The sequence below is a fragment of the Pinus tabuliformis genome, chromosome 1_2 (assembly GCF_031772625.1).
Source record: "Pinus tabuliformis cultivar Carrire ecotype Pingquan chromosome 1_2, CPIR1, whole genome shotgun sequence".
In the NCBI taxonomy this organism is placed as follows: domain Eukaryota; kingdom Viridiplantae; phylum Streptophyta; class Pinopsida; order Pinales; family Pinaceae; genus Pinus; species Pinus tabuliformis.
The window spans coordinates 751,556,872-751,582,706 of record NC_142298.1 but is presented as its reverse complement, the minus strand read 5'-3'; the positions used below and the strand labels follow the sequence as shown (position 1 = coordinate 751,582,706).

The 25,835-nt window shown below is 39.0% G+C and overlaps 1 protein-coding gene across 1 annotated transcript; it reads left to right on the top strand.

Moving 5' to 3' along the window:
* Positions 1–895: 895 nt before the first annotated feature.
* LOC149207954 (uncharacterized) lies at positions 896–4,297 on the top strand. The gene is made up of 4 exons (XM_089398193.1): positions 896–1,526; positions 1,875–2,330; positions 2,424–2,600; positions 2,865–4,297. Exons 1-4 carry the CDS (start codon positions 896–898, stop codon positions 4,295–4,297), a joined length of 2,697 nt encoding a protein of 898 aa, XP_089254319.1.
* The last annotated feature ends 21,538 nt before the right edge of the window (positions 4,298–25,835 follow it).

Genomic DNA, 25,835 nt, shown 5'->3' with positions numbered 1-25,835 from the left:
AGCTGTAATTTTATTTTTGCATGGCATTAGAATACACATCTTACTGAACCTATCTACAACTACATACAAGTAATCATGACCTTTCCTTGACAATGGAAGACCTCCTACAAAATCCATTGAGATACTCTCCCATGGACGTCAAGGTACCAGAAGTGGAGTGTACAATCCTAGTTTCCTATTGCTAGGCTTACTTATTGCACACAAAGAACATCCTCTAATGAAACGAGATACACTATCAAACATGCATGGCCAATAACAATACCTTTGGAGATTCAGTGATGAAAAATTACCAAAAAAGAGCTCTGCAACCTGCGAGTCTCGGCTCCCTCTCTGCAGCGAGATCCGCACTTCGTGGGTTCTGAAGTCCGCGCCCGCGCCCGCTCTTTCCGGCAGCTGATCCCTGCGGGCGTGCTCGCAGAGGGCTTAACTCTGATCTGCGGGTGTTCAGGATTTTAGGCTAGGGTTGGGCCCCTGCTGCATGGCTGCCCCTGCGGCGGCCGACCTCAGGCCCGATCCTATGGAGACGCAGGGACATTTCAAGGATCCGCCCTCTGCATCTGCCTTCGACGCTTTCAACCTGCTTTTGGTCGGTCTGCCTCCGAAGAAAAGAAGCGAAGCATCAAAATTCATTAAGAAGCTTGACGAAATTCCTGAGATCTCGTTACCTCCAGAGACACCCATTCAAGTAGCTTTATCTCTTGCTGATCGTGGCCTCATTGGCCAATTCACGGGACTTTGGCCCTCTCCAAAAACTACTGAGTAATGGGTCAATAGGAACTGGGCTCCTTTGATCAAGCAAAGTGTTACCTCTTACTTTCTTGGGTGAGGATACTTCCTCTGCAAATTCACCACCAAAGAAGACAAAGATCTGATCTTCCAAAATGGGTCGTATTTCATGGGCCCTCAGGGCCTCTACTTGAACAAATGGACTCCGGACTTTGATCCGGCTGTAGATGTCCCCAAGGTTGTCCTGATGTGGGTTCGTCTTCCAAATCTGCCAGTCCACTGCTGGAACTGGGATTCCTTGAAACACATCGGCAACTCTCTCGGGAAATTCATAGATCGGGAAAACAACAAGGATCAGTACGACTGTGCTAGGATCTGCGTAGAAGTAGATCTAGAGGTGTGTCTCCCAGAGGCAATCAAAATCAAAGTCGGCAGCTGGTCACATGTGCAGATCTTGGATTATGAGCAACTGTCATTCAAATGCAGGAAATGCCATGTTCATGGACATTTTGCAAGAAACTGTCCGTCCAACGCAGAGCCAGAAAAAGGGAACGAAGAGGGTTGGAATCAAGTCAAGAGAGCAAAATTCAACCACAAAGGGCAGAAACTGGGAGGACCCACTGGGAAAGGCTCTCTCCAGGCTAATGCTCAACGTCCCCCTCCCAAAAAGGCGCAAGAAAACAAATTTGATCCTTTAAGCCAGCAGACAGAAGATACTCTGGAGATCGAGACCCAAAAACCAGTTTCTCCAAGCAAAGATACTCCCTCAGCCCCCAGCAAAGGAGCTGAAGAACCCAAAGGTATGACTTCAGAAGCTGAGGAAGAAGAGCAGGAAATAGACAAGTCAGAGGAGGAAGGAGAAATAGGAGAATCCCAAACCTCGGTAAGAAGATCTACAAGAGGCCGTAAAACTGACAGGGAAAAAAGAGAGCAAGAGACTTACAAAGACAAGCTACAGGGCAGCCAGCCAACTCTGGAAAAATTGCTTGCCTCAAAGCCTAAGATGTTGAAAAGTCAGCCCCAAGGCTCCAAGGGAGCCCATCAAAAACATGAATAATGAAGGTAATCTCCTGGAATTGTAGAGGTATGGGGAGCAAAGTTAAGGAAGAAGCCATGAGAAGCTCCCTTCATAAGAGCTGAAACTCCAGACATACTTCTCATCCAGGAGACTAAGCTGGAAGATAAAGTCTTCCTGCAAGCATGCAAGAAACTTTGGTTCAAAAGTGAAGCAAGAGCAATCTCTGCCCGGGGCGCCTCGGGAGGGATTGGCACTCTATGGAACGCCAACAAATTTACAGTCATTTGTGAGGCGAGTAATACTCATTGGTTGCTACTGAAAATGCAGAACTTGGACACCAAGGAAATATTTTGCCTCTTCAATGTATATTCTCCAGTTAACATCGGGGGAAAAAAGGATTGTTGGGATTCAATAAGGCACCGAGCAAACTTGATAAATCTGGAAAACATAATTATTGTTGGAGACCTCAACCTCACTCTTCATTCGTCTGAGAAAAGGGGAGGAAGTGCAGTTCGAGATCCGGCAAGGGAATGGGCGGAGGATCTCATGCAGGACTGGGACTTGCTGGATATCAAACCCTCTTCCGGTAAGTTCTCTTGGTCTAACAAAAGAGTAGGACCTGGACATATTGCTGCCAGATTAGATAGATTTTTCATTCAAAGCTCCTATCTGTTACTAGGTCTTGAACCTAGAATGCACATTCTCGCTAGCAGTGTCTCGGATCACAAGCCTTTAAAACTAGAGCTCCTTGCCCATCTAGATCTTGGTCCTATTCCCTTTCGATTTAGCCCCCTTTGGGTCAAGGAGCCAAACTTCATGCAAACAGTCAAGGATTGTTGGAATCAGCCCGTCAAAGGTTCTCCTTTTTTCATCTGGGAGGAAAAGCTTAGAAGGGTAAAAAGAGTGCTAAAACGTTGGGCCAAATCTCTGTCCAACCCAGCTATAGAAAGGAAAGCTATTAAAGCCTCTCTTGCCTCTCATCAAACTTATATGGAAAGCGCTACAGTCACAGAGGAGTTGTTAGAGAAAGAAACACAGCTGCAATAGAGCTTTCATAAGGCCTGCCTAGCTGAGGAAGAGTACTGGAGATTAAAATCCCAGAATCTCTGGCTTAAAGCAGGGGACAGGAACACTGCTTTTTTTCATAAACAAGCCCAGGCCAGGAAATGCTTCAACACCATCTCTGAGATCAAGGAGGATAACGACATTCACAAGGACTTTGCAGACATTAAGAAAGTAGCTTTTTCTCACTTCCAAAATTTGTACAGCGAAGATAAGAATCCGATCCATCAACCAGATCTGTTAGACGTCATACCTTCAGCAATCACTCCTCGTATGAACAGGCTACTTGAGGACAAAATCACTAAAGATGAAGTTAAAAAGGCCCTCTTTGAGATGGATCCGGACAAGGCCCCGGGGCCAGATGGCTTCTCTGCCAGGTTCCTTCAAACTTGTTGGCCGATCGTTGAAAAGGACCTTCTCAAAATGATCCAAAAGTCCCAAAATGCTCAGAAAATAGGAGGCAGTACAAACTCCGCCTTCTTAGCCCTTATACCCAAGGAAAAAGGCACCAACAACTTCAGTAGATTCCGTCTTATCTCCTTATGTAACATTGGGTACAAGCTAATCACCAAAGTAATCGCAAATAGACTGAAGCCCATACTTCCCAGAATAATTCTAGAGAATCAAGGAGGCTTCATTAAAGGAAGGCAGATCGTAGAGAACTTCACCCTAGTTCAAGAGGAAATCCACTCTAGTCTTCTTCAAAAAGAACAAGGTATGGTAATTAAACTCGATTTAGCAAATGCCTTTGATCGTGTAAATCATAGTTTTATTTTAAAAGTCATGAGCAAGTTTGGTTTTGGGGAAAACTTCATTAAATGGGTCCGGGCATGCATCTTAGAGCCATGGATTGCTCCTCTTGTAAATGGAAGAGCCACTGATTTTTTCAAAGCTTCGAGAGGACTTAGGCAGGGGTGTCCCCTTTCCCCTATGCTTTTTGTCATTCAAGCCTCTATTCTCAGTTTTCTGTTAGACAAAAAGATCCAAGATCAAGAAATTAATGGACTCTGTATTGCAAGAGGGGTTAAAAACATAAACCACGCCTTATTTGCAGATGACATCCTGCTATTAGGCAATGCCTCTCTCTCCTCTGCCTCTAAATTTAAAGCTGTGTTGGATGAATTTAGTGAGGTCTCAGGCAGCGTTGTAAATAAGAACAAATGCCACATCTTCAGCTGGAATACTACGCCCAGATTGCTCTCTGTTATCTCTCGATGTTTGGGTTTTGCAGCCTCCTCTTCTTGGACCTCTTTCAAATATCTAGGCCTCCCTGTTTTTCATAAGAGACTTACAAGCAAAGATTGGCTCCCTCAGCTTGAAAAATTCAAGTCCAAGATCCAAGCCTGGGGCTTCTCCTGGCTCAATTCTGCAGGCAAGTCTGTTTTAATAAAATCCGTTCTCACCAGCCTCCCTCTTTTCCATTTTGCTGGGCTTCTCGCTCCGGTAATCATACTAAAAAAAATGGAAGAGTTCATGCGTAGGTTCTTCTGACAGGGTGGAAAACAGAATGAAAAAAAGATTCCCCTCATCAGCTAGGAAACCATCTCCAAGCCCCTATGGGAGGGCGGTTTGCGCTTCAAAAATATCTGTCAATAGAATGTGGCTATGGCAGCCAAGATCGTCTGGAGGATCATCGTGCCCAAGCCTGGTTGTTCCCAATTGGCTCTCTGGAAAAAGTATTTCAGAGGTCCGAGGTTAAGCTGTTTAGACACTGTGATTCACATGCCCAACTCGTCCTTCCTCAACTTGTATGTTAAAGCTGCTCCCTTAATCAAAGTGCATTCCTACTGGATCCCAGGCAATGGCAAAAAGATAAATATATGGACTGATAAAATCATGAATAAGGACCCTATTGAAGATAGAGCTTCCATTAGAGCGTTGCGCTGCTGGATGGACAGAGAGGGCCTGTGCACGTTGTGGGATATATCCCATTGGAGCGACTCTGTTTGGGTAGGCTGGAAAAACATTGAAGTGCCGGCTCATCTATTCAAAGAATGGTCCACGTTACTTGATCTTCTCCAGGGCTTGGCGCCCATACACATGAGGAAAAGAGATTCGAAAGGCTGGGGGTTGAACAACAGAGGCTATGCTGTCTCCATGGGATACATCAAGCTGAATGAGAGGCCTTACGTCCCCCCCGACCCAGCTCCTTGGCAGGGAGTCTGGCGTATCCCTTCATGGCCCAAGGTTGATTTCTTTGCTTGGCTTCTTTGCCATGGCAGAATTCTAACATATGATATCTTGCAGAGGAAAGGATTCCACCGTCCCTCCATATGCTTGTTATGCAAAGAAAACGCAGAAACTGCAGTCCACTTAATTCTTGAGTGCAAATTTTCTAAGCAGATCTGGTTCACCTTCACTCATAATTTGGATCCCAACTTTCAGCTGCCTGGTTCCACTGCCGAACTTTTTTCAAATTGGGCAATCAGATATCCTGGCCAGCCTCCTAAAAATCAGGTAATCAAAACTGCATGGGCTATCTTTCCAAAGATCCTTTGTTGGCAGATATGGCTTGAACGGAATAGAAGAATTTTCAGAAACACTATGCAGAATCACAAGGTCTTAGAAATCAAAATCAAATGCCATATTCAGGAGTGCTTGATTGATATAAAAGATGACTCTAATCTCAGCCAACAGGACATTGCTTGGGGATCATTCCTTGACTTGCAATTTCAACCAGCAGTCAGAAACGCCCCTTCTCTTCAGGACTGGCAAATAAGGAAAACTGAAACAGATTTTCAAGACTGGCTCAAAGCGCACTCAAGACACTCTCTCTTCTTTGATGGGGCAGCAAAGGGCAATCCGGGCAAAGCTGGTGCAGGAGGTGTTGTTGTAAATCCTTCTGGGGAAAAAATTCATTCCTTTGCTTGGGGGCTTGGACATTCAACCAGCATTCAAGCTGAGGCTTTGGCCCTCTTTCAAGGCCTCAAGATCCTCAAAGATCTAAATATAAGTGAAGCTATTGTTATAGGCGACTCCCAGATCATTATAAACGCAATGATCTCAAACTCCCCAGCGTTGGATCTTAATCTAGCAAGGCTGATATCCAGAATCAAGGGCTTGGAAAACGCTTTTCAGAAGCTGAATTACTACCATGTGTTGAGAACTCATAATAAAGAGGCAGACAATGAAGCCAACAAAGCTGCCCTTCTCTCTGTCGGGGTCAAGATGAAAGGCGAAGAGGAATCATGGGAACCCATCCCATAAGCTGATTACTGTCATGTTCTACTGCTTACTCTTAAATAAATTTGTTTGTATCTTCAAGTGGGGAAAAATCTCTGAAATTGAAAACATAAATCCCTTATCAAGGAAGAAGTCTTCAAGCTTCAGCTGCACTCTCATTCTCAGCAGAGAGATGCAACAGGACACAGAAGTCCTTAATGTAATCAGATTTTCTGCATTCAGGCCAAGATGAATATAAACACCCCATAACCATTTCTGTAAAAAAAAAAAAAAAAAAGCAATACCTTTGGAGATTCGCTACTATCTTGCCTACACCAAAATGTCCAGCAATCAATGAAGTGTGCGCCTCCCTTATGATATTGTTTCTTTCTCCCTGTGGAATGCATAATTTTCCCAAGTGATATAACAATCTATTATGTACATGGTAATCTAACTCTTCAATTTTGTTTCCTTGCCTCAAGCTTGCATATACATCTTGAAAGTCATTATCGTATGCATATTGCTCAATGTAACTTTCATGCAAAACAGGAATGTGCTTGAGTATAATAGATGAATTTACAATAGGCCTAGAAAGCATATTAGCTACCTTATTGTAGATTCCATTTTTGTAATTGACAACCAAATGGAACTGTTGTAGAAAACCCATCCATCTGAAGTGTCATTATTGCCACAACTTTGACTGTGACTGTAAGTACTACAATGGTTGATATGGATAATGGTCTCCTTCCCCATGAAGTAGTGTTTCCATTTTTTAACACTTTGTACCAACGCATAAAGTTCTTTGTCATAAGTGGGATAGTTAGTCATAGCACCATTAAAAATTTCAGAATGAAATGAAATGGGCTTACCATGCTACATGAGAACTGCTCCCATGGTGTAATTGTAATGTCCCTCCCTTAATAATAAATAATAAAAATAATAAATAATAAATCCTTTAACAATAAATAATAAATAATAATAATAATAAAATAATAATAATAATAAATAACCATAATATTAAAAAATACAAGAAAATAAATAATAAACAATGAATAAAAAATAATAAAAATAAAAATAGTAATAAATAATAAATAACCATACTAAAGCTCTAAATAAAAATAAATAGAAATAAAACAAGAAAACAGTGAAAAAACTCAATAAAACTATCAAAAAGAAATAAAACAAGAAAGCAATAAAGTTGCATGTAGACACATGGAGTGTGTGCATGTGGTTCCCCTTCCAATGTTTACTCTATTTATTAGATGGTGAGGAAGATGGGAGGCATTCCATCATTCCAAGATTCTATCATTCATTCTCTTGGGAGAATAGTGTTCTAAGACAAAGGATTCACTGGCAGTGGTACGTTGATTGAGGGCTCGGGGGTGGCCAGTTGTAGCAAGACCTTGCGCAATTGAGCCTACGGTTGGGTGGAGAGTCATACCCAAACCTTGTTGCAATTAGCAGACTTCCACTGAAATCACAGGTGAGGGTTCTACCCATAGTTTTGAACTTGAAGTTAATTAGTGATAATTGCATATTGAATATAAATTACTTGGTTAATTACATGTTTATTTTGGGTTGTTACATATGGTATCAGAGCAAGTTTTCAACTCTATTGGACCTCTGGGTTATTATTAATTATAAATAATTTTTTCACAAGTGTTGAATTTACTATGAATTTTGTGTTGAGTGTTTTACCTCGCATTAATCCTTTTATATTTATATGAAAACCCAGCCACAATTAATAGACCCTTAAAATCTTAATTAGCTATAAAAAATTTGATTTACGATGAATCGTTTTTGGTTTTCGTTATTAGAATATGGTATCCACAACTCCACGAGGAATCCCATCCCCACCAGCAGTTAAAAAAAAAAAAAAAAAAAATTCCTGCGATGCGGAAACGTAAAATTAAAAAAGGGTAGGAACTATTTTCAATTAAAAATGTTGAACATTAATTGCTTGTCTCATGAACAGTTGAACTCGCCGAATGGTTGGTGTGAGATTATTTTTTTTAAAAGCGCACAATATAATAGATATTGAAAATTGTTACAAGAAGACAAAGGGTGTAGCGTATGAATATAAGATAGACGCAGAAGATACATAATAGAGATTTTATTATTTATAGTCGTTGATACAATTCTATCAATACAATCTGATGAGATATACACCATTCTATTGATACGTTTGGTAGTTGCCTATCAAATTATCCTAATTGCCATCATAATCCTAGTAAATTTTTACTAAGTTATTATAATAGTGTCCCTAATATAGATTACTTAATTACATGATTAATCTAATTTATATTTATTATTTAGAGAATAGTGTCCCTAATTCACCGAACCTAGGACTTCCATGCTCGGTTTCTACTCAAATGGACGTAAAAAGGAAAATAGATTTCTCAATCAAACAGTCATCGAATAGCTGCTATGATAATTGCTTCCATGTGAAAGACTTTTTCCTTTTCATTGAACAGATCAACGGTGAATAATAAAAACGTGGGTTTAGTTACAAGTTGATTTCTTTTATAAATTGAGTTGTCACACAATTTTTGGTTGAACTATCACTTAACTTTTCGCTGGAATGATTTATTCTAATTTAGAGTGCTAAAAACATGATGAGAAGTAGTTACAAGTAGAAATAAACGGTTTGCTTGTTCAACCCCATTAAATTACATGACATTTCACCGTTTAGACAGATAAATGATATTGCAGCTCAGTTTCATGTGGCCGTGAACTGGTTTCTAAGAACGTTACAGTAGAAGGAACACATTTTTACCTCTTACTTTATAGAGCAGTTTCAGGATTTCAAAATTTCGCGAGACTCTATGATTTTCTGTTTGAATGATCTGAAAAGTAAGTTTTCAGTGATTTAACTCTGCGAGTAGTTTCTATATTTTTCTTTGTATGCTTCTTTTGAACATATTCATCATAAAGATCGTCAATTTTTTTTATATGAGTGCCAATCTTTTGGTTATTTGATCATTTTATAACAAATGAAATGCACAAACTTATGAAGTCAGATGACTAGAAGACATTACTACCAATTTTTTCGCAAACCGAGGAGAAATTTTAGATGGGTAATCTACCAATTTCAACCCCGCGTTGACTGTGTGATATATATATTTAAAAAAAAAAAAAAAAAAGGAGGACTGGCGAGATCATAAAAACCTTTTTAAGACTACAACTAATTCCATCAATGATGGTAACCATAGAGTAAAAAAAAAAAAAACATTACCCGCAATATATCCTTTCTCGCAATATTCCAAATAGTAAATGTTAATATTCATCACAGTTCCTATCACGCCCCCAAGCCGGCGGTTGTCTTCCAACTGCTCTTAGCGAGGTTTGGCACCACTGAACACTTTCTTTTCACCAATACTTATGTTCGTGGACTACGCCTAATTCACTTTCTCTTACTTAGTTTGTGTTTCGCAACCAAGTATTATTATGTTTAACATTTATACCAATGAACACCCATACTCATTCATTATCAACAACAATTATAAAAAGAACACAATTTCACAGTATAAAGGGAGGGGCAACTCCCTGAACAATGAGTCTGCCCGAAATATATATATTAATCAATCTTTTCAACAATACAAGCTTTTACAAGTATTCTTGGCAAAATCCAAGTCTATACTTAGCCAATTTACAATCACGGCAAAACTGCCTTTTATTCACCTTTGTGCATACCTTGCACGATGGGCGGGTGCTCACCCGAGCTACCAAGACACCCTCGTCAAGCCTTGACACAAACCGGCACTCCAATCAACCCACGGCACACCTTGCCCAACCTTCGACTTTTCTCCAAGTGCGTGCCAAAACCGTGCACAAGTCCAACCTCAAGCGCATGAGCTATGCGCTCATCCCTTGTCCCTAATGCGCACTTCGACCTGCACCTTATGCGAAGTTGTTGTGTGTGAATCGTTGTTGGATGAATGACTTTGAACGCTCCAAAGTGCATCAATATATACCCTTTGTATGTGGGGTGGTGGCTCACCCAGCCGACCACTAAAACATAGTTTACACACCCTCAAACGTGCCTGAACGCCCATGAACAAGTCGGCCTAGCCTCCAACACAAGTCGGCCTCCTATCTCCATCGTGTATAAACCTCCTATCGTCGCAAGTAGCTCGTGCTTTCGTCGCATCTCCGTGTGTGCTAACTCGTCGCTCCACCCGCGCGCGCCCGTCGCGTGTGCGCCAACTCGCCGGTTCACCCGCGCCCGCGCCCGTCGTGTGCGCCAACTCGTCGGTCACCCGCACCGCGCCCAGCGTGTGCCCTGACTCGCCTCTCGCCCGCATCGCGCCCGGCGTGCGCCCCGACTCGCCTCTCGCTCGCGCGCCCGTCGCACGATCGCGCCCGTGCCCGGTTCGCCCAGTGCCCAACCGCATGCGCACCCGAGGACCTTACAGTTCCTATCCCACAAAAAGTTTTAAGTGCATAGTTTGCCATATTCCAAGGGCTTTCAAGTTTTTAAATGGTCCCAAAACCTTACTTAATAAATAACTTTGGAATTTTTATTTTGTTAAAGTTGGAAAAAGGCGTTTTGAATAACTTTATACAAAGTTGCAAAATATCAATAAATCTGTATGGTGATGTTTTGATCTAAATTATGTTTTTAGCTGATAAAAAAATATTCTAATTTGGTTGTTAAACATAAAATAATTATAATAGATATAGAAGATATTTTAAGTTGATATTTTAAGCTTTATATGAAGAGCATATGCAAGCAATGTAATATAGCAACACTTCCTTCACCAGTGACTTAGCTATTTGGTTCTTGAAGTTAGCTTGGTAATATTTCATGATCTCTATGTGATCTGGTACTGTAATTTGGGCAATTTTTCTTTTCTTTTACCTACATAATATAGCAAGATTCACACAACGAACTGTAATTTGTGAAATCCAATCGCACATAAAGTTTGTGAAATCATACATAAAGTTTGTGAAATCGGGGCCTTGGGCAAAATTGAGTTTGGTTTCAGAACTTTTCTAGAATATTAAATTCATTTTCTGTATGAACCAGACATTATAATTTTACCAAAATCATATATTCCTCTTAAGAATACATCTGCACAGTGCCTCTGGGTTCTGTGTAGTGGGAAAATTATCATTTTTCAACCTGGATTCCTCTATGTTTGGCTTTGCTGCCAAGAACCTTTGCCCGGCATTCCCAAGAACAGCCCCATCCTTATTCATTTTTAATTGATGATTCACTATCATTACAGGCATAGCATGATGAAGGATGTATTTTTATTTTCTTGGATATCGTTTCTTTGCCTACCCTTGTTATGGAAACCACTTTCCCATCAGCAGACTCATCCACTTTCTCTGTAAGAGAAGCTTTCAAAATGGAGTTTGAATCAATGAGCTGAGTTAGTTCATTTGGACATAATTTCAGTCAAATCTGGTCAAACTCACCAAGACGTAATGAGTTTGATGGTTTGACCAAGACACTGCAACTTCTGATGAGTTTTACTGAATCTGACTTACTTTGACCATTTGATAGATTTGGACAGACTTTGATAGGTATTTGCCTATTTTAAGAATTTCTTGAGTCTTACTTATTTGCCAAGTTTTTTCAAGATTTTTGGTCCCGTTCATATTCTTGCTTTTTGGCTTTTCTTGGGGCTCCTAAGTCTGAGTCACGTGATTATGCCCCATCTCAATATAATGGAAGCCCATGCCCTTTATCATTTTAAATTTATGTAATTTAAAAAGGCATTAGGTCTTGTAACCATTCACAAACAAATTCCAGGCTCTTGTTTATGAACAAACCATCAGTTGATTTCTTGTGTAGAAAAATAATATCCAAGCAGTGCAGATGTTAACAATAAAACTGGAGACATTGTTTCGATTTTTAATATCATGAATCTTTGATCTCGGTATGGTTATAAAAATAAATTTGACATGGTTAATACATATCTGGTTAAAAATTCACTGCATAATTATCACAACAATAATCTAAGTATCTTGGCTCTTATTTTATGCTTCTTCAGTGATGAATATTGATATTGAGTGACTGATAGTATTATTACAATGTTTGGTTGCATTATTCCAGTGGCGTTTTTTTTAGCGTACAAGGTCTCTACATCAACCTTCTTTTCTTTTCTTTTTTCAGTTTATCAACTTTCTTTCTCATCACATTTTGATCTGGCTTTGGTAGATTGATATACTTGCTAAACTAGCTATAGCCAGCTTATTTCTTTAGAATCATTACAAAAGTCTGATATTAAATTATGCAAGTGAGACCTGAAATTCCAAGGGTATCACCATTTGTTTTGGAGGATCAACTGTAAGTGTGGCTACCATTGCATGCATATGCAGGTGACTTGATTTCACTGTTAGAAATCTGATATATTTTTTTTGAGAGGTCTGATAAAGGTCTGATCTTGACATTACAGTGATATATTACCTTTGCAATTGGCACTAAGCTTGAATCTAGATCATTAGTACTCCTTATCTTGCATTCAGTGATCATTTGAGAAGTGATTTGGTGGACTGATTAGATCATCTAGTGACTCACGTCACATTGCAGTTTTACTTTAATTAGTTATTGAATTTTGGTATCTAAGGACTGATATATTCTGGGCAATAAGCTACAACAATCAGACTTCTTGACAGCAGACTGACGTTGGTATAACTTAAAGTTTGGTGCATTCATTTTTCTTGTGCATTATTGTGCCACTTTATAGGCAACAGATTGATATTTGCATTAGTATTGGAGAGCCTCCTTTCTTATTTCTTCTCTGGTTTGGATACTGGCCTTTTCCTCTAGGGTTCTCTGCTCTCATTAGAATCTCATTGCATGGTAAAACCACTGATAGAAATTTCCACAAATAAATCTGAGTTTACTTGTTGGTTCACTGTGGTATTATAATAGTTGGTAGACAGTATATTGTAGGTGTTTCTCTTCAAAATTGTGATTAAAATAACATGCACAGTACTAAGCATACATAAAAGAGATATTCGAGAACAGCTGATATACACCTTGCATTAAATTTAAAAGCGCACACACCACTAAAAGTATACAGTCCAACAATAGTATGATTTCTGAGGTTCGAAATAATGATTACTTATCAAATTTATCCAAATTTCCATTGATGGATTGCTTACTTAGCTAAGACGGATACTTTTATGGAGCATCTAAAAGCATGTTTTGTTGTTTAAACTTTATGATACATCTAAATCGTACACTATGATTTCAGTTATGATGTTGAGTATAATGTACATGAGGTTTCGTGATTCAAGGTTAATTGCATATATTGGATAAAGTTGTCTAAGGAGAAATGGAAAGGAGAAACTTGTAAATTTTCTAATGATGATAACTAATGATAGCTCATGTGATTATGGCCAACTTGGATCAGATAAGTTATGTGCATGACAACATCTATAATAGTTTTTCCCTCTAATGGGAGAGCCACATTGTAAAGTTTTCCATAGGTTACTAACTATGAATTATGGATAACAAGATGTATGATCAGGCAATTTTATTATATTGATGTCTTAAAACAGGAAATGATAAGCGGATTTCATTTGGTAGCCATCTTAAAGAATTTATTTATAGGGTATTACCCAAGTTGGGGAATAGTAACAACATTTCCAAAGTGTATCAATGCTATGCTTTTAAGAGAGGAGGAAAAGAAACCACAATGGCTGGAGGTAAGAAATTAAAGTCAATTTAATAAAATAGAATGAAGTGAAGAAGTTTCCATTTTTTAAGCTAGCAGACATGGAATATTAGGAAATTAAGACTAGGAAAAAATAAAAATATATCTATGAATATCGGGTAGGAGGAAATGAAGGTATGTTCTATCAAGAAGAAATTTCTTTTAAGGGTATTGATGAGTGGACCGAGAAACATGATTGGTAATGGTCATAGTGATGATCTACATAGTTGAAGTATAGAAGGAATGTTGCCAGAAATTTTATAAGGATACCTTGAGAGGGATTGTGTACATATTGACAAAAGAAGTGAGAGTCAATTAATAACAGTTGTACTTGACTTATTTGCACTCATTATTTTATGAGTAGGACTTCACATAGAGAAACTTATCAAGTTTTGTTCCCATAGCGTTAAAAGAGGTTGTTTCCACAGAACACCACACATTTAAATTTTTCATGGACAATGATGGTAGTAGTATTTCCAACTCTTCCAAAATCTAAAATAAAGATACTATTTAATGAGAAAGAATCTCTTGTCCAACTTGAAGAAGGGTGAATTTACAATAAAGCAATCAAGTGGTATTGAAATAGGAACTTGACGAGATAAGAAAATATTTTGTGGATGAAAATGATAATTGTTAAGTAATGTATGTATAAGTCAACATGGATCAACAAAACCTCATGCAAGTAAATTAAGCATGATATAAAATTAAATCATGATGACCTAGTGTTTATATGCAATTGCATATAGCGGTAGTGGAATCGGTAAGCCAAAGGGTAAATGGATGTAAAACCAAGGGATTTTAAGTTTGAGATAGATGATTTAAATAATGATTGTATAACTAGTAATTTCACCAGAATTTCCTTGGGGAAGGAAGAATATATGACGAGAGATTAAGACTCAAGATGATGAGGCTCATGTGAAATTTAACGATGTACTTAGATGATTATACCTATGGTGTAAATGGTCAACTTCCTAGTGAAGGAAGTGGAAATGATTATTGAAAAAGTAATTGGTATCTTGATGAAAACATAACACTAATAACACTGATGAGATAACATAGATCCTAGATGGATGTTGAATAATCTTAGTTCATAGTTGAATGGTTGTAAAGTAAATGAAATTGATTTTTCTGATGAATCATGATAGAGTATTATTCTATATTTGATAAGTATTGAGATGTTTCTCATATTGATGATGTTTCATGATATGATGGTATGAGGATGATCATGCACATGTGGTTCATATTTATATAGTTGTTACAATAGTGATAATGTGTCCTTATGATAATGATGATATGCAAAAGCATTATGATGTTATGTCAAGGTATATTGACATATTCATTTAGTACGTGATGATAGGTATTTTTTTTACTCATGATGGATATGATATGCATAAAGTGGCATAGGAACTATGATGCTATAATAGGAGGTTTATTGACATATGGTTCATTTATTATGTGAAGTCATGTATGTCTCCGATGCAAATATATTGATGTTCTAACTTATGATGGTATTTCATGAGATGAAGCATGTGATAATTGCATACAAATTTATGACATGCATGAGCATGCAGTTCGTTATAATGTTGCGGTTAACAATGATGAATGTTACATGATGACATGCAAGACTTTGCATGTGGATTATTTTCTATGATACTATGATGGTATAGTTGATGCATTGGTTGCATGTTGAGGTGTGATGATTGACAGGACTCCACAAATGGGCCGAGAGGGCCGATTTATTTGATGATCTCGTGTGAGCCCATACGCACGAGGGAGAATAAGTAACACCATATGGGCTGGGGACAAACTCAATCAACACTACATATGCCAGTGGTTCCTTTGTCTTGTATAGCTCTTGATGGATAGCTCTTGAAGGGCTATGGGACCATCTTGAGGAGGCCAAGTGCCTAATGTTCTAGGCTAGGTGCCTGTTATTGGATTGGGATGCCGAAGTCTGGTGGGGGTGTAAGGACTTCGATGCCTGGGGTTGTGCGCCTTAGTGAGTTGTGGAGGGAGTGGGCCAACCTTGTGAGATGCCCGGAGTCATTGAGTACCGTACTGGATGCCTGCCTTGGGGCAGATGAGGTTTGAGTCGGGCGCGAGCCTTGGGGCCAGCCTTGGACTAGGATACAGACCGGGGAGGCTTATGCCTGGTTCCAAAAGTGGGAAAAAGGACAGAGATTCCTTGAGATTTCTCGGGTGTTGTGAAACTTTCGATGCCTGCTGGTTATACTAGTTCAGCAGAGGGTGTCGGGCAAACATGAAGTAATAAATAATAATAATAATTCAACTTAACTTCGGGACGAAGTTCCTTAAAGCGGGAGAGTATGTAATGTCCCTCCCTTAATAATAAATAATAAATCATAAATAATAAAAATAATAAATAATAAATCCTTTAACAATAAATAATAAAATAATAAATAACCATAATATTAAAAAATACAAGAAAATAAATAATAAACAATGAATAAAAAATAATAAAAATAAAAATAGTAATAAATAATAAATAACCATACTAAAGCTTTAAATAAAAATAAATAGAAATAAAACAAGAAAACAGTAAAAAAATCAGTAATGCTATCAAAAAGAAATAAAACAAGAAAGCAATAAAGTTGCATGTAGACACATGGAGTGTGTGCATGTGGTTCCCCTTCCAATGTTTGCTCTATTTATTATATGGTGAGGAAGATGGGAGGCATTCCATCATTCCAAGATTCTATCATTCATTCTCTTGGGAGAATAGTGTTCTAAGACAAAGGATTCACTGGCAGTAGTATGTTGATTGAGGGCTCGGGGGTGGCCAGTTGTAGCAAGATCTTGCGCAATTGAGCCTACGGTTGGGTGGAGAGTCGTCCCCAAAACCTTGTTGCAGTTAGCAGACTTCAACCGAAATCACAGGTAAGGGTTCTACCCATAGTTTTGAACTTGAAGTTAATTAGTGATAATTGCATGTTGAATATAAATTACTCGGTTAATTACATGTTTATTTTGGGTTGTTACAGTAATCACTAGCATCCGTTTGAATCTCAAATGGCTGTCTAAGATCCGGAAGAGCCAATACCGGTGTTGAATTGATATTTTGTTTTAAAGCATCAAATGAGTTTTGCTGCACATCTCCCTAATGGAAGAATTTCTTGACACTAGTCAATGCATGTAGTGGAGCTACAATGGAAGAAAAATTAGCAATAAATTTCCTCCAATATTGTGTTGCCCCTAGAAAGCTTCTTACCTCTGTAACTGTATTGGGCTTGGGCCAATTTACAATGACCTCAACCTTAGATGGATCTATCTTCATCTCGCCTCCTCCAACAATGTGTCCCAAATACACTAAAGAAGTCTTTCCAAATTCACACTTTGACATCTTTAAAAATAACTGTTTTTTTCTCAAGACATCAAATACTTTGTTCACATGCATGACATGTTCATCTTTGGATTTGCTGAATATGAGAATATCATCTAAGAAAACAATGACAAAATCATCTAGAAATGGTCTCAATACATCATTCATAACTCCCATGAAAGTAGTTGGAGCATTGGTAAGACCGAAAGGCATAACAAACCACTCAAACAATCCTTGTTTAGTTTTAAATGTGGTTTTCCAAATGTCCTCTTCAGCTATTCTAACTTGATGATAACCACTTCGTAAGTCTAACTTAGTGAAATACTTTGCATACCTCAATTGATCAAGCAAATCATCAATTCTTGGGAGTGGATAACGATTCTTTACCGTTATCTTATTCAGTGCACGAAAATCCACACACATGCACCAAGTCTTGTCCTTCTTTGGCACCAAGACAATTGGTGAACCACATGGTGAAGTAGATGGGCGTATGATACCTTTGTTCAGCAATTCTTGAATTTGCTTCTTGATTTCCATGCTCTCCATGATTGACATGTGATACATGCCAATGTTTGGAAGTGGAACATCCTGTTGCAGCTGTATCTCATGCTGAATTCCCCTCTTGGGAGGTAACCCCTTTGGTTCTTGAAACATCTCGCCATGCTTGCTTACCACATCAAACAAATCAGATTTTAACTTATCATCACAACCTTCAAAAGATTCATAATCTATATCATTATTTTTCTTGATCATGAGAAGCACAAAATTTTTACTTGCATTTACTAGCCTCTTCATCTTCCCTGCATTAACCAAAGAAATGTTTAACTTTTTGCGATGGGCTCTCACAATATACTCCACTCCATCCTTGAGCAATTGATATTTGTTCTCATGGCAATAAAATACCGCTTTCCTGTCATACAAATATGGGCTTCCCAAAGTAATTCCTGAGATGTCAAGTGGAACCACATTTAACTCAACTTCATCAATAAATTTTGCAATAATGGAAAACCTGACTATGCATTTCCTTGTAACCTGTAAATTTGCATTATTGACTATCCAACCCAAAGGATATGGCTTATGATGAGGTACAATTTCAAGTTTAAGCTTTTTGACCAAGTCTTCTGAAATTAAGTTTGCTTGTGACCCACTATCAAATAATGCATCAATCTTTGTATGGTTTGAGATTACCCTTACATGGAACAACTCTATCCTTGATTCTTCATTTGGAGTGTTGTTGTGACTATGTGAGGAACTAGTGCTTGCTATAGCTTCCTTTCCCTTTGTGACCATGGCTGTAATCTTGGTCTCATCACCAGAATTGGATCCAAGATCATGTTGTGTGGTAGTAGTCGTCTTTTGTTTCCCCTTATTGTTTGGTTTCTTAGGCCTTAGTTCGGGATGTAGTTTGCAACAGTGGGCTTCATCATGCCCCTCTTTGGAACAATGTTTGCATGTAATTTTCTCCCCTTCTTTCTTTACACTTGCATTCTTCTTTCCTTTCCATTTTCCACCCTTCTCTTTCTCCTTACCCTTGAATGGCTTCTTCTTGCTACCCTCTTCCTGAATGTTCTTTCCTCTTGCTTCAAGGTGTGTGGCTTGCACACATACCTCATCTAAATTGCTTGGATTGAACATAAGGATAGTGTGTTTTAAGTAGGAATGTAAACCCCCAATGTATTTCAATAAAGTATCTTGGGAATTCAAGTTTACTCCTAACAACAAAGCCCTTTTCCTAAACTCTTGGGTATAGTCTTGAACTGTTTGGCCCTTGAGTTGCCTAAAATTTTTCCAACTCATAATGGCTTTTTGCATGTAGGCTAAAGGATAAAACTGTCTTTTAATTGAAGAAACAAATTCAACCCAAGAAATGGATATCTTACCATGAATTCACATTTCCTCTTGAGTCTTTGCTTCCCACCAAACTAGTGTTGCTCCTTCTAGCCTCAATGAAGCCAACTGGATCTTTATGTCATCTTCTTGAAGGTTCTGAATTCTGCAATAAACCTCCAATTGTCGAATCCAATTGTCTAACTTCTCTGCATTTACCTCACCATTGTACATGGGAAGTTCAAACTTAATGTCCAATTTGAGTAAGGGAGTTTTTCCTTTTGGGGTTTGTGAATGAGTATGAACAGTTTTTTGTGGTGGAAGTGGAAGATGATGTTGTTTGTGATGATGAGGATGATGAAGATGATGAGGAAGATGATGAAGATGGTGGAGATGGAGGAGGCTTTCCTCCATTACCCTTTGAATCCTTCTTTTCATCTTTTTTATCTTCTAAGCTTCCCTCTCCATGTGGAGACTTAGAACTCTCTCCAACCATCCTAGTATTCCTCTCTTCATAGAGGAATCTAACCATGTCAGTTAAATCATAGAAAGCTTTCTTGAATGCTTCCTCTTCTGAAAGACCTTCAGTCTCTCTTGCTCCAGACATGATGGCTTTGGATTCAAGCTCAGCTTCTGGTACTGCTTGTACCTCCTCAATCTCAACTGAAGGTAAAACTTGAGGTGCTTCAAGTGCAGCTGGGAGTGAAACTCTGGGTGGAGATTGTGGCCTTGTGGCTCTCCTTCTTCTGGTCATAACCTCGGGATTCACAACCAATAGTTTCCCTTCTCCGCTCTGCAACTTTAATCTTGTAAGCATCACAAATTTGCAACCGTTAGAACCCTACTTGCACAAAACTCAAGCAAATCAAGCAAATAACCTTTGCTCTGATACCAACTTGATCTGTGGTTGAATGTTAGTTTTGTTGTGCTAATTTAAACTTCAGAGTTATAAAACAATTACTCATCACTTTCTTCATGTGCATAGGTTTCCTTATGGTGTTTGTGAATGTAATAGGTAAATTTGTCAAGTTTTATGTCAAATTCATGAGAAAAATAGCATGTAAGTAAAGTGTTGAACAACAACAAACAAATATACAGCAAACCATCAAAATGAACACTTAACACAGTGTTTTGATGAAGGAGTTCACCCCTCTTAGGCTACATCTCCTTGGTCCAGCTTCCATGGCTTGGGCCTCTGTATTAACTTAAAATGGAAAAAATTGATGTTTACAATGCTCTACTACTTCTCAGACCTGCTTCAATGTGCTCAGAACATCCAAATCATCTAGGAATGACTCTTTCTGAGCCAAAATTGGTTGAATTTTGCAAAAGTTATGGTCTCTTCAGTTTTCCCTAGGAAAACTCCACCAAATCTGGAGAAACTCTAGTTAGCCCCGCCAAAATTGGAGCAATGCCGCATTTATCGGGCCTGTTAAAATCGTTACCAATTTAATCTATGATTAACTAAGGGATAATCATGTTTTAATTAGTGATAATCCCCACTTAGCGCGTTAAACTCGCGGTTAGTGTTAAGCGTTGGCCTTCGGTTTTGAGGTGTCGGTCACATGCGGAGGGGGCTGGCTCTCTCCTCCCCCAACCGCCACGTGCTACCCTTTTAAATACAAATCACATCCGTTTTTTGTTAAGTTAAATGGTGGCGCGTAGTGGTAAAGTGTGGGGCTTTTGTGGGCGAGGTAGCGAGTTCAACTCCGTCGGCTTGCCAAATAACATTTTACACTACGTGCCAACTTGCTAGGCCCTTGGGGAGGGACACGTGGTGGCCTCCGGGCTTGCCACGTCACCTTCTCATTGGTCCTCTGACGGCCAAAAAAAAAAAACCAACACATCAAACTGTCGACCAATCATAAAGCACCACTTGGCGTGTCCTCATTGACTGTTGACCCAATTTTGACCTGCCATGTCAGCAGTACAGATTGCTGACTGAGTAGTGATTGTAATTTTTTTTGCAAAATTCTTTTGTTTTGCAAAGTGGACAAAAGTCTCTATCTTTCTCATACGAGCTCCGTTTTGAGTGAAATGAGTTGCGCTGGGATTGTATCACCAAGACGGACGCGGTCGTTCAGTTTTTTTGGCGATTATGAACTCTTTTATTTTTGAGCTAAATACTGATCACCTGATGAGTAGATGTGGAATTAAGATAGATATTATTTAGAATAAAAACTTCAACTTGACATTAAATCATGATTTCATAAAGTTAATGAAATTATATATATATATATATATATATATATATATAAAGTATTATATAAAATAATATTTTAAAAACCAAAAAATATACATGCACTCGATGTTAAATTTTCTGATTGTTCCATGTTGTATCAATTACTTTATCCCAATTTATCTTTTCATTAACAATGCTTCCAATTATTAGCAGTGTAATCAATCATAAACATAACTGAAGAAAGAACAATATATGCAGTGACAAAGAAGACAACAACACAACCATAAGAGACAATAGATTGGTCCAAAATCAAGGAAAAAATCCACAAGGGGGAAACCCTTTCAAATCTTCTTCTTTCATAGATCGTCATAAAAATATTTCAGCAGAGAGTACAATGAGGCCAATACATATAACTGCAGCAGATAATAACAAATCATATCTACAGATCTCTGTAACAGCAGAGAGAAAATCCAGAGTCAACTAAAGCAAAGATGTCAAACCCTAGATTTGAACTTTGATCGCCCTCATCAACATTGTATGAGTGCGACCGAAAATCCCAGGTCTCTCTCTCAGATATTGTATGTGTGCGACTGCGATTGCACGATTGCTCTTAGGAAGCCTTTATGCATGCGACCAAGGTGAAATACACCAAATACCCAGGGTCGCTCCCTTACAATTGTTGTGCGAGCGACCGAGAGGTCCTGGACGCTCTCAGGAAGACTTTATGCGTGTGACAGAGGTGAAATACAACGAATATCAAGGGTCTCTCCCTTGTAGTCATTGTGCGAGTGGCCGAGAGGTCCTGGACGCTCTCAGGGTTATTATGTGCAAGCGTCCAGGGACCTGAACCTTTTGATCTGCTTACGAACCCAGAGTCCCTCCCACAAGATTACCTCCCAACGACCAAAGAGCCTTAGTCGCTCTCTCGCTCACTCTTTGCCGATGACTAGGGACCAGAATATCCTGATCTGTGCCAACGACCGAGATCTGGAAAACCCAAACTCAGAGCGAACCTTTCGCTTGTGATTTCGGACCCTATGTGGACTCCTTCTGACGAACCTATGCGAGCAAAGACAAAATAGAATAATAGAAAGATGATGTGTTGAAATGAACTTGAGGTCGCTTCCTTTTATAGGCTTTCTTGAGGGTTTACTTGGGGTTAAGATTGACCCAAGCAGTTACCCATGTGGTTAGGGCCGACCCATTCCATAATGTATGTATGAATAAAATAATTCAAAACTTAACTTCCGCTTAACCAAATTAGGTGATCTTTAGGTCGATTTTGGTCCTCTCAAAAAGAGGAATTTAATGCAAGCATCATCTTTGTCATATGAGTTGTCCAATGTGGAATTTGACCCTAGTTGAAAAAATTAACACTCCCTCTCAACTAGGAAGAATTCCACCTGCCAATATCTATCAGTTGATCAACCTATCAAGTTGTTGTAATGCTTTGTCTGTCTCTGCTCAACTCTATCTGCTGAAACTTTCTCGGATCTAGAAGAAGAATCGGGGAGAAATAACTTCCACCCATATCTAGCAATAGGATAACTCATCATACAGGGGAGTAAACGCTCGACCTTAGAGTCTCATTGGGGAGCTTTACCCTCAACCCAGAATCCTATTGCCTACTGATCTTCCCATCAATGACTCTTAGTAGTCATGTGGTAGAACACTTGCATCATAATCGACTTGGGTTGTACACCCCCAAGTATGCTCTAAACTCGTTGGCTAGACGAGGAGCGGTATTCCCAACAAGCCCGACTTGTGGGTATGATGCCAACTAGGGTATACTCTACAAAGACTAGATAGGGGAGTAAAATGCTCAACCCTATGGGTAACAGATAGGGGTAACACCCTATTGTCCAGAGTTCCCTCAACCCCAGGAGCCCTCTATCTCGATTCCTCACCCTGGGAGCTCAAATAGGGTAGGAAGAGTTGGCTCAATGTCCTCGATCAGCGCTGCCCTCATCCGGAGGGGCTACATCCATCAATCCAATTTGCTCTCTGAAGACCAAGAACTTTCACTTTGGTAATGCCTTGGTGAGAATATCTGCAATCTGTTCGTTTGTTGATATGTGATGGAGCCTAACAACTCCTCTCTGCACCATGTATCGAATAAAGTGATATCGAATTTCAATATGCTTGGACTTGTCATGGAACACAAGATTCTCTGTCAAACAGATTCCACTCTTGTTGTCACAGTATATCACTATACTAACTAGGACCTGCTCAAATAGCTCTCTAAAGAGCTTTTTCAACCAGACTGCTTCGCAGCAAGCCATGCTAGCGACAATGTATTCTTCTTTGGCGGTGCTCAATGCTATAGAATTTTGTTTCCTGCTCATCCAGGATATCATGGCAGATCCAAGACTAAAACAAATCCATATGTACTTTTCCAAATCGATAACATTTCCGACCCTATCAGCGTTAGTATATCGATGAAGTTTGACATTTCCTGTAGAATATCTCAGGCCAAGTGTGATAGACCCATGCAAATATCTCAATATGTGTCTAGCAGCTATCCAATGTGTGTGGTGAGTCTCAGTCATGAATTCACTCAATGTGTTTACTACATAGCATATGTCTGGACGGGTGTTCACCAAAACATTAGAGCCTTAATTAGTTGTCTATATTGGGATGGATTTTCTAAGATTGGTCCTGCAACATTTCCACATAACTTCTTGAAGTTCATTTCCATCGGTGTAACCATGGATTTACATTCAATCATTCCAAATCTTTCCAACAACTTTACAACGTATTTTCCTTGTGAAAGGAAAATCTCACTAGGCTTTTGCCACACCTCAAGGCCCAAAAAGTAGTGCATGAGACCAAGGTATTTCATCTCAAATTCAGATGCTAGATTCCTCTTACATTCAATCATCAGAGGCTCACTACCTGTCAAGAATAGATTGTCAACATATAAAACCAAAATCAATGGCATACCTTGAACTATCTTGAAGTAGAGGTTGGGATCGGCATTGCTTCTTGTAAATCCCAACTTCAGTAAGTAATTGTCAATGCGTGCATAAAAAACTCAAGGAGCTTGCTTCAAACCATACAATGCCTTCTTCAACCTGCAAACATGTGTTCTTCGATCTTCCACTTCAAATCCCTATGGTTGTTCAACATATACCTCTTCCTGTAACATGCCATGAAGAAATGCAGTTTTTACATCCATCTAATGAAGAGTCCATCCCTGACTCACAGCAAGGGAAAATATATAATGGATGGTTGTATATCGAGCCACAGGAGCAAATATGTCATCATAATCTTCTCCCTCTTTCTGAGAGAAGCCTCGAGCTACGAACCTTTATTTATATTTCTCAATGCTTTCATCAATTCCATGTTTGATTTTGAATAGCCATTTTGAAGTCACAACAGATTTCCCTTTCGGCCTAGGTACAACATCCCATACATCATTTTTCATAATTGATTCATATTCTTCAGCCATAGCATCCTTCCAAACTTGTTCTTTTACAACTTCTTCGAATGAGGATGGTTCAGCTTGAATCATAGTACTCATAGCAGCAACATATCCCTAATACCTGCATGGTTGCTTTCTTTCTCTAAATGATCTACGAATGGGGTAATTTCTTTCAGTATCCTGTAAAGTATCGTGAAGCCAAAGTGGTCTCTTCTTAGAGGGATGATCACTTGGAGGAGGATCTAACAGATCCATAGGCTCTATGGGATCATCAACCATATCAGACTCAGGCACAGACAAACCATCCAGAATATCCCAGTCATCATTCTCTTCCTTGGGAGGAGGAGGTGGAGGAAGATCTCTTGCTTTTCCAAGAGCTGCATCTTCATCAAATGTTACGTCCCTACTAATATCGACCTTCCTCTAACCAGGAATATAAATTATATATGCTTTAGAATTTTCACAATACCCCACAAACGTACCTTTTCTACCAGTAGCTTCCAATTTGTTCCTTTTGTCCTTCGACACATGAAAATATATGGGGCATCCAAATACATGAAGATGGCTAATATCAGGCTTGATACTTGTTTCTTCATGAGTCTTGTTTTCTAATGCTTGATGAGGCACCACGTTTTGAATATATACAATAGTAGATGTAGCTTCGGCCCAAAGGAACTTTCGAACCTTTTGATCATGGAGCATAGCACAGGCAACTTCTAATATAGAACTGTTCTTCTTTTCAGCTAGACCATTCCGTTCAGGAGTATATGGCACAATCGTTTCCTTCTTGACAACATCTTTCTTGCAAAATGCTATGAATTCTTTTGACATGTATTCTCCTCCATTGTCGGGCCTGGAAACTTTGATTATCTTTCCTGATTGATTTTCTATCAAGGCTTTGAATTCCTTGAATGTTTCAAAGGATTCATCCTTGTGCTTAAGATAGTATATCCATGTCTTTCTTGAGAAATCGTCAATAAAGGTGATGTAGTAGAGATGATCACCAATAGAATGTATAGGAATTGTACCACATATATCATAATGAATGAGATGGAGGATGCCATTTGTCTTGTTCTTACTAGAGGGAAATGGTCCCCTTGTTTTCTTTCCACTTGCACAACCTGGACAAACTCCATCATGATGAGCTTAAACATTGGGAATACTAGAGACAAATTTCTTCAATTTCGAAAGTGCATCATAGTGAAGATGAGTCAGTCTGTGGTGCCATAATTTGCTTAAATAATTGGTATTATGAACCAATTCTAAGAGAGGTCTTCCAGTGACTCTATAGAGTCCTTCAAATCTTGATCCTAATGTGAATGCATTTCTCATAGGTGAATCAATAGGCCAAGTCAAAACTTTACCTTTGATGAAGGCAACCCTCATCCCTTTATCTTCCAAAGAGGATATAGATACCAAAT

What these genes read in the sequence shown, in the direction of transcription:
- LOC149207954 (XM_089398193.1), top strand. Translation starts at nt 896, where the DNA reads ATGGGCCCTCAGGGCCTCTACTTGAACAAATGGACTCCGGACTTTGAT. An exon ending in AGGAGCTGAAGAACCCAAAG is followed by an intron (nt 1,527 to 1,874) that starts GTATGACTTCAG and finishes CTGAAACTCCAG; the next exon opens with ACATACTTCTCATCCAGGAG. An exon ending in TTGGAATCAGCCCGTCAAAG is followed by an intron (nt 2,601 to 2,864) that starts GTTCTCCTTTTT and finishes GGCTTAAAGCAG; the next exon opens with GGGACAGGAACACTGCTTTT.